The sequence below is a fragment of the Lagopus muta genome, chromosome 7 (assembly GCF_023343835.1).
Source record: "Lagopus muta isolate bLagMut1 chromosome 7, bLagMut1 primary, whole genome shotgun sequence".
Classification (NCBI taxonomy): Eukaryota; Metazoa; Chordata; class Aves; order Galliformes; family Phasianidae; genus Lagopus; species Lagopus muta.
Genome location: NC_064439.1, coordinates 24,600,551 through 24,617,881, shown reverse-complemented (window position 1 = coordinate 24,617,881; position 17,331 = coordinate 24,600,551). Strand labels below are relative to the sequence as shown.

Below are 17,331 nucleotides of genomic sequence, written 5' to 3'. Positions count from 1 at the left end.
ACACATACCAAATTACTGAATAAAGTCAGAAACAAAGACATAATGGAAACAAATATATTTCAAGAGGTTTTTAATATCATTATCTACTGCAGCAACGTTTATTGCTGGGATGCTGACCTTGCTACTAACCTAAACATTCCACTCTAAAAGATTTAATTTTTTAACTTAAGATACATATTTCTGTAGCCCTAAACAATGGAGTGGACAGGTAATGTGGGGGAATTTGATCAAGAAAAGAGATTATTGCATTAGGAGTCTCCTTCCATGTTTTTTTTTTCTAGGGAGAACAAGGTCCTATAGGTCCATATGGTCCTCCAGGAGTCCCTGGCATTGGAGAGCCAGGACCCAAGGTAAGTCTCAATTATACACACATCCATTGAAGTGCTAACAATGTACAAACATTTTTGGGTGAAAGTGCTCACTTTATCAAACTCAAATTCTTTTGGTCTAAATATAAAACTTGTATAATATTGATAGGTTTGCATGTTTACTTAGGAATGAGGCAACTGGCTTGCCTTTTGCTCAACCCTAAATTTTCATTATGATTGTGCTGAAATATGTCAGACATAATATCATTTAAATAAGGACTGAATATGTAGAGTCAAACACTAATGAGTAAACATAGTTCAAAGCATAGAAATACATCTCAATTACTGAAATATACAACCAAGTGACAGATTTGTCATACTGTGTTTTCACCAATGAACCAATATTCTTTTACACTCTGCTGTTGGCATGAAGGCTGAAATACAATCTTGGATTCCAAGTGTTAACTGAAATGTGTTTTCAAATGCTTCTAATTTATCTTATTTGTTTGTTTTATATTATTTGTTTTACTTCAAGAGATGTTTGATTTCAGACCTTTCTGATGACACGTTTAAGTCATCTATATATAAAAGTTTCTCTTTTCAGAAGCATCAAACTGAACTAAAATTGAACTTTCTAATTATTTTTCACAAGGGTTCTCAGGGTTTAGAAGGTAGAATTGGACCTCCAGGGCCTGCTGGAATTGGTGAGCCAGGAATAACAGTAAGTCATTGATATGTGTATTGGAAGTGAAAATAAGTAAGCCTTAGTAAGTTTTAGGAAGCCTTAGTGATCAACAGCAGCTGCCGTACTGATTCCATAAACCCCTCTGCATAACCTAGAGCAACAAGAGTTTTTTGGCTATGCCAGCCCAATATTGCAACAGTAATTTTGTGTGGTTTACCAGAGTAGTAGAATTAAGCCATGTCCAAATGTGTTCTGGTGAAATAAAAAATTATTTGGTCCCTGTGAGTAAGATTACAGTATTCAGCTTGCGGACAGACATGGAATTGTATGTTAATAGGTGTACTCCTACTTTTCTGAGATGAAAATATATTTAAAAATAGTCTGAAATATTATTGTAAGAAGGTGAAAATTCAGGAGCTGAGGTATTTTGCAACTTTTATCTGTAATGTGATTTGCATAAAGTACAAAGCTCCAAAATGATATACTTTTACTTATATTTTTAACTCTCAAGTTAGAGCAAGTTACCTTTAGCAAGCTTTTTGTAGCTTTGAGAAACAGTTCTCTTTTTCTAATAGCCTCCTTGGAAGGTATTTTCAGTTTTTAGAAAAGGATTGCACTCTTTCTTCATTGTTAATAAGTGCTTGCTGGAGACTTTTTCTTCCTGTTGGTCAGAGTATGTAATATATAGTTCTCTTATTCCATTAAAAATCACAAAAAGATTGTTAATTAAGAAACCACACCATGTAAATAGCTGTTAGAAGTCATTCTAATATTAGTTTTGAGTTTCCCCTACTGATAGTGAAACTCCCCCACACAAAAAAAGTGGGAACATTTTAATTTAACCAACATCATCCCTAAAAACTCTTCAGTATCTTTAAAATAATAAAAGAGCTGATTTTTCTGGAAGAACAGAAATTTACCATAATAAAAAAGTAATTAGTATTTATTTAAAACAAAATTGACGTTCTCTGACTATGTATGTTAAGCCAGTCATTTTGTGTGGAAAAAAAATGTGTTCAAATTAGTGACTGACATCATTTCAGATACACAAAATTATAGGAAATAAATTTTACAGCAATAAATATCATTACTGTAATTTATTCCAGAGTTACACTTGGGTTTTAAAGATACCATCTTTAAACATTAATTATGTTCAGGGCATTTCAGCATTAGCTTCTAATCAAAATCCTCCAATTATGGTTTATTACAATTTGTTTTAATCACCTGGACTCAGCCAGCTGTTGTGGAACTCTTGCTAGCTATCTGTGTTGTAAGAGTTGCTAGGAGGTATATTAGCAGTTAGAGAAAAAGTCAGTAAGAAATGAAATGCTGATGTCATCTAATTCTTTTTCTTTTCTTACAGGGACCACGTGGCCCCGTTGGTCTGCCAGGTGAGAAAGGTGAACAAGGAGAAGGTATTCAAGGCCAAAAGGTAGTTTTATGGAATTTATTTCTTTTTAAACACTGTGGAACAAATCTGCTGTAAAGTCTAAGCTATTTAAGAGAATTGGTTTTCCATCTCAGTCTTCTGAATCACCGTGCTCTCTGAATATCCCTCCTAGTTCAAAACTATCAAGATAATTACAAAAGATCTGTACTGTTCCTCTCAAGAAGTCAGTCTTTGTCTTATGTGTTCAGTAAGATATCATATTTTTGTTACCATTGTCTTCTGAAAGATTATCTATGTTCTCTATTGGAAGAAAATATTCAAGAACTGTTTTCTTTCTGTCATACCATTTTCAGAAACTAAAAAATGGGTTATATGAGTCTCTGTGGACAGTTACCTCATTAATGGCACTTGATAATACATGTAAACATTCTTTTTTTAAAAATAAATAGAAACAAGCAAAGACTTATGGTAAAATTGTGACCGGGCTTCTCATCAGAATCCTTGAGTGACTTCAAGATTCTCTAGAGCCTTGAACTACTAAATAAAGCAGATTTTTCTTCCTTTCATGGAAACAATGTTAGCCATTTCCTTGCACTGGAAGGTTCTGAGCCACTCTATTTACTGATAAAATGAACTTATTTTCGCATTCTCAAAATGTGCCTCTCCATTTCCCAGAGTTTAGTTTTCTCCTTTTGAAGCTCTGTTCAACAACACAATGAATGCAGATGGAATTATGAACTATAATTGAATTGCTTTTCTGTAAAACTAGTAATTCCATTGACTGTTTTTCTTGTTTGTTTGCAAAGGAAAACTTTTTTTCTCATTATCCACATTGTGCTGATCAGTTTGTCTTGGATGTTCTTTATAAATTCCTTAGTACAGTTCCAAACTTTTTCATATTTCTAGGGTGAAAAAGGCTCTGAAGGCAAAGTTGGTCCAAAGGGACTGCCAGGTCAATCAATAAAAGGTAACAAGGTGAGGGACTGAATATTTTCCTAATCATATTTATTGTTAGTTATATATATATTAAATTAAAAGATGAATTATTTACTAAACTTCACAACAGTTGTGTGAATCTTAGGAGTCTGAGTGAATCCTGGAATCTCAGGAACTACTTTATACATTCAATGCAGCTTCGTAGTCTGTGCTTATCAGTATCAATAAATGAGTCTCATGTTAACTGCAAGTACCAAGCACTGTATTCTGTGCAGTACAGAGTATGAGGGAAGAAATAGACTTTTTTCGTTCCGCATAAATTTATTTCCAAAATGTTGTATAAAATGTCATTTGAATATTTTAAAAATATTGAACACGCTTGCAGTCGTATAGTCTAATGGACCTGAAACAGATAAAGAAACACTCTGGCTTCTGAAATGTGTTAGCTTTTTGGTTCTCAGGATCACAAAAATGCAGTGATGGCCAGGGTAGCAAGTATTTGGAACAATTTCAGTAATTAAGATCTTCTGGTGTAAATGAAATGAATTATTGTTTTCTAGGGACTGGGGTCCCACATCCTGGATATCTTTGTGGGTGTGTGCCTCTCCCAGTACCCATGCCCTCCCAATACCTCCCCACCATAATTCCTCCGTTCTCTCCTTAAGTGCTGTAGAAAACCTGTGTAATACCACTTGATAAAGATTTTTCCAAAATATTCTCTAACTGTCCTCTTCATGGTCACAAGCTTTTCTTCTGAGTGTTGTGCCAGAAGCTGTATATTTCTATGCAAGATAATCCTTCAAGTTAATCTGTGTGCATATATAAGCTACTGATTCTTCTAGCCTTCACTGTCTATTATAAATGAGATAGTGTTTGAAGGAATGAAGAAATTTCATTAAATCAATTGCCATAAGCAGACTTTAAGGTATTGTGGCAGGGGGTTGGAACTGGATGATTCTTGGGATCCCTTCCAACCCAAGCCATTCTATGATTCTTCTCAAAATTCTTATTTCTCTCAAAAAGAAGCAGCGCAATTCAAAATAATTCAGCTTGAGGCACTACTACTCTGTGATTAATTTAAGCATGTTAATCAGCTAACATGGTTTATTGCAATTTAGCACTCTGGAATACTTTTTGTATAGGGCGAACAAGGCCAGGTAGGACCACAGGGCCCACCAGGACCACCAGGATTCGGTAATCCAGGAAGGGAGGTAAGTTTGAATGAGGGACAGACAGACACTGAGCTGCAAATATGCCAGAGACAGCTAGCATGAGCTGAATCATGTATTTGTCTGTTTCATTCTTAAGTCAGAGGAAACCCATAAACAGCCTAGATATATATTGTACGATCTGTCCTGCATTTCATCCAGTCTTTTCATAGAGACCCAGCCACAACTGAACACAAAGCTGCCCCTGAGGTCCACCGGTTTTGAATTTCAAGCTCTGTTGAAACTTGAACACAGCCTTGAATAGGTGGATGCAGAATAACAGAAATGTCCAAAGATATTTTGCTTTGTGTTTTTGGTTTTTGTTTTGTTTTTAGAAAAGTTGATTAAAGGTCATGCTTACCATGTACTGTACCAGTGAATCAGATCTTACATGCAGATACTGAGATGCTTCCCATTTGCTTTCTCCCTAAAGAGTAACTGTGATCATTGCACTTGGGTGAGGCTGTAAAATCCACAGAAAAATGACAGTGATGAAATAATATAATTGTAAGCTGATAGACTCATGGTTAATTTCAAATATAGAAGAAAATAATGCATTTTTGTTTTATAGGGTATACAAGGTCCAAAAGGAAATCCTGGGCCAAAAGGATCTAAAGGTTTTGGTTTTCAGGGTCCAAAGGTAATAATTAATACATTATTTTAAAAAATATCTTTCACTAGCAAGAAGCAACAAGCAGTGTATTTGTGCTAGATTTTCAAGATTGCGCTTCGTGAGGTGAAAAAGTTCACTGGAGAACTGTTCATTGAAAATAGCAATTCACTTTTGAATCTTTAAAGGAAAAAAACACTCATGTTTTCAAAGTGGATTTTGTGTTCTAGGTGAACACAAATTTATAAACAAAGTGTCTTTCAGACGTATTTTTATCGAATGAATTTAATTCCTCATACATATTACATTTATATAATTTTAGTAAGCTACTTATCTGTAAACCAGTTACAGTTTGGAGACTTGTTAGGCTTGTCTATCCTTCAGCCTTCCACGGTGACCATGAGAGAGAACCAAAACCAAAGGTTTTCAACACTAGGAGAAAGAAAAGAGCTTAAATATAGTAGGCAGCAGTGCACCATACGAGAAAATAGGGTAAAGAATTACTGCTTCCAAAGTCCAAGCCTCTAGCAATGTCTAGTATCAGGTAAGAGCTGCGTGAGAGGAAAAAGGGAATTTGGCAAAATATTCAGGAGAGCTAATGGAATGAACTAATAAATTATGAAGTGGATGTATGCTTCTTAATCACCTTGATTTACAAAAGAATCAGTTGTCACTCCAGCAAAAGCAGCAAGTACAGTCATGTTCATCTGGACGTTACTGTGGCACATAAGTAGCAGTCACAGCAACAATGTTTAATAGTAATGTAGGGAAAAATGGGTAGTTCTGAAACATTAAATATGAAAACATTTCTTTACTGTGAAAACCAATCTGAAAAATGTAACTGGAAAATTAAATTCCTATTTCTTTAGAAATAACTAGTTTTATACTACTGGAAAGAAGAATCACAAGGGCAAAACTTTCTCTTAAACAGAAGTTCTGATTTTTCTTTATATGGAATTATCTTTCTTTCAGTGAAAGCAGAGTCTTTGATATATGAATATAAAATAGAAAATACAGTGCACTTAAATGAATTAGAACAAGAAGAAGGAAGTTGGAATTATTTACTTAGACTTTTTCCACAGTGCATGGATGAATAAAATAGATGCAGTCCTACAAGTTACTGGAGTTTTGACAGAAAAGAATATTTCAGTCAAAAATGACTTGACTGAAAATTTGACCATTTCTATGTGCAAACAAGTTATTTAAGTAATACAAACAGAAGTGTTTTTTGTTATTAGGGTGAACAGGGTGAACGTGGACAAAAAGGAGAACCAGGACTCCCAGCAGTTGGAGAACGAGGGTTAAAAGTAAGCCTGTTTTCAACTGTTTCTTACAGTGAATTCTGTTTTTTTTCCCCATGTTACTGATAAATAAAGTAGAAGATTTTGTTTCTGTTAATTAACTAAAATCAAATCAAATCTATGAGATCTAGATATTCCTGTCATTTCAAATTTTTACCCTTTAGAATCAAAATGTCCTTCTAAGGCTCCCATGCTCCTAACACCATTACTGCAGCCATAACAGAAAGAGCTTGTTCCCATCTTCTCTAAGCTAGTGAGATACCTCTGTGGCCTGGTGTGGACCTCTATTCCTCCACAGTGATTGGAAACAATTTGGTCTTATCTGATGGCTGTGCTCACACTGCTTTCATGTTTGAAAAGATGGTAAGCGCTTACGGCTTTGACTTCAACTGCCATTACAAAAGCTGTGTACAAGAACCTTGCCATTTCAAATAGGAATTCCCCCAAAATTGGGTGAAGTGTCATGGGTATTTTGAGTTTGGTGATTTTTTTCATGGAAGAAGCACTGGGCAGGACTGGTTCCTATATATATTTTCAACTCTTTGTAGCAAGGTCTGTCTTGGAAGCAATGCCTAGACCAGTTTATACAACAAGCGAGGTAGGCTTCAATTCCCACTTTCATTTATGGAACAAACCAGTCTATGAGCATCATCCAACTCATGCAGTGCAATATATTCAGATAAACCAAAGATTCTAATACAAATTCACAAGAAAAATGATTAGTTTACACATGCATTTTAGACTGAGCATCCTTCAATCCATAGTGTTTGACTTTGCAAGAAAATTGCTTTTTTATTATGTTAGCATTGTATACAGAATAACAATCAAATTTCATCCATGTTTTTACTTGCTGAATAAATGTAAATTTATTTAACACAAAACCAAGGCTTAAGATGTAGGCTTTAAGAGAACTTCAGAATACTTATCTTTTTGGATCTATAGAATATTTAACTTATTGGGAATAACAACCTTTACCTGAGTAAAAATATTGTATCTAATGAGTTAACATTCTAACACACTGTTAGAACCATTTTACAGAATGAAAAAATTTATTGATGTATGCAGATACTATTATTTATTCTTCTCTAAGGGAGATACAGGTCAACCAGGAGTCCCAGGAGAGAAAGGAATTCAGGGAATCCCTGGGGATCCAGGCAAAAGGGTAAGAAAATGTGTTTTCCTGCATATAAAAGCCTTAGATGAAAGAAGACCAAACTCAGCCTTCAATGCTTTTCAGATATTTAATAACAAGCAGTTCATCCTGGGGGATAGCATGTGCCAATAGATTTGTGTAGTACAGGAGGGTGATAGTTGAGATGTTTCCAGCAAATTTTGTTTACAGTGACTGTCATCTGAATATGCGGCTGTTTCAGCAGTCCTGCCTTTTATGGGCTGACGACTTCCACTAATTTTCACAGTCTTCACAACAGATAGTGTCTTGTGTCTTAAAGTTTGTTCAGATTTTTCCTGACACAAAGAAATCAGGCTAAATTGATGTAGCCTGCAATATCTAGAAGAATTGTGAGCTGTGGCTGAAGTCTTCCAGCACGGTATCTAAACTGCCACAGAGATCCAAAACCAAAGCTCCTTGTTTCCAAGGGAAATTCTGAGACTTTAAGAAAATCTCAGGCATGTTACAAGAAAGGTTAATAAATTCAGTATGGTGGAAAAAAGTTTAGAGGGCAGCAAATCAAAGTGACCAATACAGTCAATTTAGAGCAAGGAGGAGGATTTTAATTTTACTTCATCGAAAGAGAGTAAGGTGCTGAGTGAGCAAAACTCATTGCTTTGGCTAGTTGTTGAATGGCTGCTGACAATCCAGGGGCCTTCAAAGTCTGCTGCTGTGCAGCTTTATACAAGGGTAGCACCTTAATAACATACTGAACTGATGAACTGAATGTGACTCTGGGGAGATCTCACTGTGACCTTCCAATATTTCAAGGGAGTGTATAAACAGGAGAGGGTATGACTGTTTACAAGGGTGGATAGTGGTTTTCCCCCTTGTCCTATCTTAACTAAGATAAGGCAGGTTTAGGTCAGATATTAGGAGGAAGTTTTTCACACAGAGGGTGGTGATGCACTGGAACAGGTTAACAGGTTGCCCAAGGAGGTTGTGGGTGCCTCACAAGGCCAGGCTGGATGTGGCTCTGGGCAGCCTGGTCTAGCGGTTGGTGACTCTGCACATAGCAGGCCTTTTCAATCCAGGCCATTCTATGATTCTATTATTCAGTGTAATATTTTTTAACTATAAATCTTTAATCAGAAAGTGTCCAAATAGCTGTAGTTAACACCTATTAAGGATGCACCTTCATGTTTTTTCAGCTGCAAGGGCAGTGCAAATACCAACATTCCACTATGGAAAGATATGTGCATTTGTGTTGTTACTTTGGAAAAAAAAATGAATAGAAATCACCTACTATTAAAGTTCTTTGAAATGAAGCTCTTGGTGTATCAGGAAGATACAACTGAATTGAGATTAAAGGTTGAGTTAAAGTTGCATTTAGCTTTTGTACTTGACAATGCTGAATTTTTCTTTCACACTCATTATTCCCATGATTATCTTGATATAATCACCTTCATTGTCATAATTCATTATAACTTAAAATGTTAGCACTGAGCAACTAACTTGTGTACTCAGGACAATGCAAAGAACAGTTTGATGTCTGCTGTGAACAGTGGGCACAGAGATGTTCTGGCAGTTTTATGCCAGTGGAAAGATGTCTTGCAGAAACAGGACCTCAGGGATGCTAAACAACAGCAGACTCTGAACTACCACGTCCATCAAGACCTCAAATCAAAGATGAATGCTTAAACTTCATTGTAATCTAATTTTCATTTTCTGAATTACCCGCAGTTGTTCTAATACACTAATTCAGTTGATATTATGCAAAAAAATCAAAATTTTCCTATATAATTTTCCTAAACCTAATGTAATATGTGGAACCTAAGCGATTTTATGACTGTCTCAGCATGCTGATATGGAAAGAGAAGGAACTAAGGTAAATGATGTGACTATTTAGATGTCTAAATATGAAATTAAAAGATTGGAAAGATTATGAGTAAACAAATGTTTTTATCCCTTATCTAGTTAAATTTAAGACATTTGGAGCAGATTCTAAAAACTGAATGGGATTTCAGATTGAATGAAGCATCTAAATTTCTAATTATGGGCATCATTCAGCTGTGAATGAAATTTTGCTTTAATTTAAACCAAAGCTTTGCTTTCTTCAGGGTGACCCAGGAGAAAAAGGATCCCATGGAGAGAAGGGTCTTAAAGGAGAAAAAGGCATATCTGGAGCAAAAGTAAGCTTCTTTCAGAGCAACCCTTCACTTTGTATTTCATACAAAAATTCATAGGATATATTTAACATATAAGTTTCTCAAGTGTACCTTGCTTTAAAAAGCCAAAACAATCCTATTGTTTGTTCTGTTTGTACTAAATGACGTGAGAGTCCTGAGAAGAGAAAGAACAGGAAAATGTAATTATAAACTTTATAGTTATGCTTGAGCACTGGGAAGCTGAATTAAAATTGCCAGAGTAATTCTAATAATAAACATTTTGCAGATTTTGTCTTGGAAACATTAGCTTTCTATCAGAGTATTTTGTGTGCATTAAGTATAATGGTAAGTAAATTGAAAAAATACCAGCGTTCTGGTTATTATTCTGGCTTAGTATTCCAGACACAAAAAATTAATTACTATTTAAAAAAATTAAATGTAAAGTTAAACAAGTAGTCATTTAAAACTTGAAAATTGGGCCACCTTCCATGAGAGCTGTAAGTTGATTTATGTTTTTTTCCCAAATATTGTCAATTTTTATGTAAAGTTTTATAGATGTTTTTATAACATAAAGTTTTGAAAATATTTTTAAAAAATTGTTACTTGTGCAGAAAATTATACTGTTTAAATGAGAATTATGCTATTTTATAATAGGGTGAACCAGGAGAGAGAGGGCCACCTGGTGTTGCTGGATCATCTGTTCGGGGGCCTCCTGGACCAAAGGTGATTATCTAGTATGCATGTGCTGGGGACCAGCGACTGGATATTTGTTAGTGCACATTTCTGTCAAAGGTGAAGGAACGTAAATTAAAGAAGTTAAAATTTCTTTTTTTAGTAATAAAGCTGAGTGCATTTTAGAGGTCAAGAGTACTGAGAAACACCAAAAAGTAACATAGTGTTTTGTGGCCATTTAACATGGTATTGGGCTTAGTGGGTGTTATTGCTTCTTAAAGCCATTTATTAAAAAAAAAAAAAAGTATTGGTCCCTACTTTTAAATTAATCACTTTCATCTCCTCTTATTTCTCATTTTCTTAAGCATTTTTTTCTTGGAAAGTCTAAAGATTTCTTGAATGCAGCAGTGAGCCCCTGCAGGAAGGTGTCTTTGTGTACTTCCACAAGTTATATGCTGAACTAGAAGACTTTTTGGAAGTGAATGTTTCTGTGTGTATCTTTGCATGTCATTTTCAAGAGAATAACTGGACTGTGTGCAGTGCTTTAAATGAAAGACTATATACCAGATAACTAGAGCTATATCCCCTTCATTTTATCTACAGAAAAAATGTACTTGAATTGGATGGGACTTGTCCTTCTGAGGAAAATATGCTGATTTATCAACAGTAAAACTAACTTTGGAGGTTTTGAAAACATTTGAATATTCATAAATTCCCATTTTTATTTTATAAATAAAATAGTGGCTGTTTTTATAATAATAAGTTCAGCATTAATTGATGCTCTTCAGCTTTGGTATAGTAATCACAAATTCAGTGACTCTGAAGACACTTCATCCCCAGTTTTCTTCTCCCTTCAGTATATATTTGCACCTACACACATGCACATGTAGGTATTGTATATTCAGTGTACTTAACAGCCTGGCAACAGGACATCACAGAGGGCTAGGTTGTGGCTTGAGCTGGTTTGTGTACAGATGAGGTAGGAAAGACAGAACAAGATCAAGGTACAGCTGTAGTAAAAATGCAACTACTGAGAAGAAAGAAAGGAGTGTGAGCTGCTCATAGCTCTTATTTTAGATTAAAGTCATAATAATTTGCAAAACTTTATGTAAAGAAAATATAAGTGACATGCTGTAACACCTGTCAGCCTCCTGGACATAGTGCCATTTTCTTCATTAATGTGATATTTTTTAATAGACCAGTAAGTCATTTGTATTACAGTCTTGCTGAAAATAATAACTTTGTAGATTTTACTGCCCTTTCCACTCTAATTTGATCACTTTGGTACAGTTCATTGCACCTTCATAGCAGAAGAGCCACAATAAAAATTCACTGGAGCCTGTAGGAGTTTTCAGACTTTACTAGATTTTATATCAGGCTTTTATGTGCAGAAACTAGTAGATCAGTATAAGTAGTTTGAGTATTTATAAAGTGCAAGTTGGTTTTTAGAATATATAAAAATCTTTGCCGATTTAGTTCCATAATAATTTTTTTGTTTAAACAAAATTCTCTTGTGTTTCTGCCAACTGCTCAAAAATATAACAGACTGTACAGGTCTGTATTCTCTCTTCATTGTGGAAAATACAATGTTTTGCTAGCATTCATGTTCTTGGAATATCCTGGTATCTGAAGTAGTGAAGCCAGGCATAAATTTATTAGGCGAGGGAAATGGCATACTTTGCAGTCCCAGGAGTTGTCATGGTCTGAGTTCTTCTTAGTATATCTCTAAGTATTTAATGTAATAGTAGATCTACATCTAACTCCTGAACAGCTGTGGTTGTGTATTTGGAAATTTATTTGTTCTGAGCTACACCCACGTTTGGGGATTAGATGTTCATTTCCCTAGGCAGCCATTATGCTGTTACTAATATGGAGACAGTAACATTAGATAGCAGTTTTTACTTCAGATTCCTTTCTCATGGTTGCAGTTACCACATGGTTTTGGCAGAACCTTTGATCTGCATTCCCCAGTGAATGTCCTGAAACACTGACTTTCTCAGTACTTTTAAAAAATAGCAAAAGTTTCACTGGAAACTGAATTTTTCTTTTCATGATGCTTAAAGTAAAAAATCTGTTGCCATAAATTGAACATCAGACAAAGTCCAAGAGTTAGCATGAGAAAAGTGAAATCTAAGCCTCTTTGCTTTCCAGGAAAGTCACTGGCAGGGCTAAAATTACCCTGGGTAATATCTGAAGAAAAACTCAAGTTTCTTCCTGGGTCTTCATAAAATTCAGCCTGTGGAGTTTGCAACTTTGAAATGCTGTGCCATATGCAATTGCATATTTAGCCTTTCTAAATATCCCCTGTCTTTGCCATCACTTTTAATTTCTTTGCTATCCACTGTTCTCTGGCAGGAACAAGGTTACATCAGCCTTACACCAGCCTGTCCTAGCTTGTGCTAGTAGTAACTTCCTGTTGAAGTATTGATTTCATACTACCTAGCTCAGCAATTGTCGTGTCAGTGTCATAAGGAATGGAATACTTGTTCTTTCCTGTAAAACCTCAAATATTAATAATGAAAATAATGAAAATGTCTTTGGTTTTATTTCTTTTTAAATAGGGAGATCCAGGACGTACTGGGCCACCAGGAGAGGATGGACGTCCTGGAGATTCAAAACCGGGTCCACAGGTAGGAATTTTGAGACAAAGTTGGAAAGCAAATCTGAGACATGCGCAAAGCTCCTGTGAAAGTGCAGAAACTGCCTGAGCAACATTTTTATGCCTGGTGATGTCTACGAAAGTGAAAGCTATGGGCACGTTTATGTCTATATTCCTTTCTCTTTTCATTTATTTTTAGGAGCAACAGAGTAACTGTCTCTATAGTACTCCTTCAGGAAATAACTTTAAAACAAGTAGTGTCAGTGAATTAATTCAGTATGTCATCCATGACAACGTCACCTGCCTTGTTGCAAGTACACTGACTCACCGTGAGTCACTGGGATTGTATTATCCAGATACCACAAAATTGTGCTGTGAGAAGCAGTAATCATAGACATGCTATATTGTAGCCATCTCTATTGTATTTCTGATGCAGACTTTAAAAGTAAAACAACACACAAACAACTGCATAATTTGGGCTAAAGAGCTATCTCTTATAGCAGATTTGGCAGTAGATTTATGATTTATGTTATGTTACTAATGGCAAATCTAACTACCTAACAGAACCCCAGTTATTAAAGAAGAGATTGTGTTAATGTGTGTTTGGTGTTTACAGTGGTTTGCTAAAATGAAAATCTGTTTGGCAGGTTTTTTACTATGCCGGAATTGAAAATAAAAATAGAGATGAACTCATATTTTATTATTTTAATTGAGGCCCTGGGGTGTGTCCAAAGAAGGGGAGTGAAGGTATTGAAGGGTCTGGAACACAAGTCTTACATGGAGCAACTGAGGGCAGTGGGATTGTATGGGGAAGAGGAGGCTCATGGAAAAACTTAATTACTCTCCAACAGCTAACTGGAAGGAGGTTGAAGCAAGGTGAGAGTTGATCTCTTCTCCAAGGTGGTAGGATGAGGGGTAGTGGCCTTAAGTTGTGCCAGTGGATGTTCAAATTGGATATTAGGAAAAATTTCTTCTCAGAAAGACTGGTGAGGCATTGGAACAGGCTGCCCAGGGAAGTGGTGGAATCATCATCCCCAGAGGCATTCGAGAAGTATGTAAATTTGGCACTGAGGGACATGTGGTTTAGCTGATGGTTTAGCAGGCATGGTGGTGATAAGTTGTCAGTTGGACTAGATGATGATCTTAGTGGTCTTTTCCAAACTTAATGATTCTAAGTTTCTATGATTCTATGAACTAACCTTCCATCAATCTATAGTAGAGTCCATTTTCCTTTCTTGGCACTCTAGTACTGTGTGAGGGGATGTGCAGTGTCCCCTGTGTGGCTGTATGCGTGCCATGCTTAGATGTGGGGTGAATGTGTGACTTACAAGTATTAACAAGTAATTCCAATTGTTTCGGCAGTCACATAGGAACAACTTTAGTGCAAACTGCCAATGTACCTTGAGAGATACTTTATAGTTTTAAGTTTTATTTTGTGATAAATGAGAATAAAGAACTGGCCTTAATGAACATGGAGAAGACTGAGGTACTGAGGTACTCAAGTTTTTTGCCTTGGTGGCAGTCAGGCCTTCCACATTTATCATGTACCTGAACCTCTAGGTGGGGGCTAGGGGAACAAAATCCCTTCCACTTTAAGAGAAGAGCAAGTCAGAGACCACCCTATGAGACAACATGTGTAAGTCTATGGGGTTGGATGACATGCATCCCAGGGTCCTGAAGAAACTGGCTGATGTGGTTGCCAAACCATTCTCCATCATATTTAAAAAGTCATGGCTGTCAGGTAAAATCCCTGGTGACTGGAAAAAGAGAAACATCACTTCCATTCTAAAGAAAGAGAGAAAGGAAGAGTTGACAAACGGCAGGCCAGTAAGCTTCATGTTTGTGCCTGGGAAGATAATGGAGCAGATATGTTAAGGCACATGCAAGAAGAGGAGGTGATGTGAGATAGCCAGCATGGCTTCATTAAGGGTAGATCACACCTGACCAATCTGTTGGCCTTCCTACAATGGAGTGACTGCTTCTGGGAACAATGGAAGGGTGACTAATGACATCTACGTGTGCTTTGACACAATCCCATGTAACACTGCTATCTCTAAATTGGAGAGAGATGGATTTAAAGGGTGGACAATTCAGTGGATAAAGAATTGGTTGAATGGTCACAGCCAAAGTGTTCTCACAAATGACTCTAAGTCCTGGTGGAGGCCTTTAAGTGTGTTACATTACAATGATCTGGTTACATGCACAGTGCCTGATTTATTACTTTGTATTTAGGGTAACCCAGGACCACCTGGACTACCTGGACCCCGTGGAGAAAAAGGTGAAGGCCACAAAGGTGAAGCTGTAAGTATAAGTTTAATGTTTTACTGTTTATTGCTTATAATTACATTCTGTACTTAGTGTTATACAAAAACAAAAATTACTTTGTATGCTCTATATTAGACAGTTAAGTGTAACTAAACTTCTCTTTCATCCTTCACCAATTTTAAATACCTCAGATTTGGTATGAAGCCCTTTCCTGTCCTGGATACTAGATCTACAATCAGAACTGGGCATGGACTGAACTGCTTTTGTTTCAGCATCATGAAAGAGTTTTTATGTAATTTCATTGAAGTCTTCATGGCTGCTCATATGTGTTCACATTATGTAATAAGATTACATTATGTATGTAATGTTATTATTGCTTTGAGTTCCTTCCTCTCTTCCTTTTTTTTTCTTTCTTCCTTATTTTCTCTTCAAGAGAAAATATCTGCTTGGCCAAGCCATTCATTAATAAAACTAAAGCTGCTGATTATATTCTACCCAATTACAGGATGGAAAACTTAGGTTTATGTATGTGTGCATGCTGCATTTCTATTAGAGACCAAACAATAAGAAGAGTTTTACTCAGCAATAGTATTCCTTAAATTATGGTTATTAAAGGACTCCTATCTCCAAATGCTTTGAGAAAAACTGTCTGTGTTTCTCCCTGCCATATGAATACATATCTTTGAAATATCTGCAGGTGGTAGCTTGTGTCTTTCCCATTCTTAGGCCAACTTTGCCTACCTCATGACCTGTAAAGATCAGTTCTGTAAACTACAAGCAGATATGAATGACAGTTATGTAGCTAAGTCTAAGTAGCTTTGATAGAGCAAAGACATCTGTCCTCTGAATGCTGAAAGGGAGGGTAGGGATGCCTTCAGCAGTATGATGTGCAGCTGAAGGGGTTGTGAAGGATTGAGCTGTTGCTCAGTACACAATAGAAATACTGCAAATTTGAGAACAACAGAAACAGAGAGATTAATAATACTGCTGAAATTCTCTTCTTTATTGCAGAACATATCTACTATTTCTTTAGGACAACTAATGACATGCTATATTCTTCTTGTACCAGGGACCTCCAGGACCAGCAGGCCCTCCAGGACCAGAAGGCCCAAGTAGTATGGGAGATCCTGGACCAAAGGTACGTGCAATGGTTGTACATGCATCTATCTGGCTAGTAGACAGTATAGACAAATATCTCTCTACAAAGTGCATTACGATGACAAAATGCTGAAATTTCATCTCCCGCTTTGCTTTTTGATTCAAAGAAAAGCTTGCAAAAGATTTTTCTACCTTGTTAGATGCAAACCAGTTCTTGCTTTATATCTTCAGATTTTCCATACACCCAAAAATCAGAGTGTTTTTATGTGCTGGAATTTCCATATGGAAGTCAGAATCCAATGCAGGCAGAATATTGCTTAGTAATTACTCTCTTTCTTTCTTCTGGCAAAGAAAAGGGCAGGACTCTGAACAAATAAGGGGAAATAGTGATTACAGGTGAAACAGTGATGTATTTTTAAAATTCCTAGTTGTTGATTCCCCAGAGAAGACTATAGATCTTACCTGAAAATGAATAACACTTTATAGGAAAAACTTGATAGCAAAAAAATGAACACACAAACAAAAGGAAACAATAAAGAGATTAGAAGTTCAACACTGAAACAGTTCTGAGTTTATTTGTTTGCTTTATCATAAAACACAAAATAGCTGAAGTGTTACAAAGCTCCATGCAGTGTATAATTGGTCTAAAAAGTCACATTGTAGCTACTATGTTATAAAAACTCAGAAAAAAGTAAATTATGGCTAAAATCATATTATAAATTGCTTTATGGTGTCCTGCAGAGTGGTTTAATTAATGATTTCCTTATTACGTGTGAAATAGGAAACACAGAGCATGTTGTAGTAGAAAGCAAAATAAACATTACCTTTTTTTTTCCCAACAGAACTTTTAACTTCAGTTCTCAGAGCATGAAAGTTCCCATCAAAAATAAACAATAACAATAATGTCTTAAAAACAAATCCACAATGAAGGAAAAACTGACGGCCATTCATCCGTAGGATTACCAATAGTCTGATGATAG

At 36.0% G+C, this 17,331-nt stretch overlaps 1 protein-coding gene across 5 annotated transcripts in view; it reads left to right on the top strand.

The window, feature by feature from the left end:
- The window catches only part of COL28A1 (collagen type XXVIII alpha 1 chain), a 63,201-nt gene that overhangs the window by 20,654 nt on the left and 25,216 nt on the right, over positions 1 to 17,331 (top strand). For all 5 annotated transcript variants that reach the window (XR_007378278.1, XR_007378277.1, XR_007378276.1 and 2 more), the window contains exons 12-24: positions 282 to 350; positions 961 to 1,029; positions 2,357 to 2,425; positions 3,290 to 3,358; positions 4,462 to 4,530; positions 5,099 to 5,167; positions 6,376 to 6,444; positions 7,529 to 7,600; positions 9,670 to 9,741; positions 10,372 to 10,440; positions 12,951 to 13,019; positions 15,221 to 15,289; positions 16,323 to 16,391. Coding sequence is in view for 2 of the 5 variants with exons in the window: in XM_048951831.1 (XP_048807788.1) it covers positions 282 to 350; positions 961 to 1,029; positions 2,357 to 2,425; positions 3,290 to 3,358; positions 4,462 to 4,530; positions 5,099 to 5,167; positions 6,376 to 6,444; positions 7,529 to 7,600; positions 9,670 to 9,741; positions 10,372 to 10,440; positions 12,951 to 13,019; positions 15,221 to 15,289; positions 16,323 to 16,391 (903 nt within the window). In the remaining 3 variants the exon portion in view is untranslated. The remainder of the gene's footprint in view (positions 1 to 281; positions 351 to 960; positions 1,030 to 2,356; positions 2,426 to 3,289; positions 3,359 to 4,461; positions 4,531 to 5,098; positions 5,168 to 6,375; positions 6,445 to 7,528; positions 7,601 to 9,669; positions 9,742 to 10,371; positions 10,441 to 12,950; positions 13,020 to 15,220; positions 15,290 to 16,322; positions 16,392 to 17,331) is intronic.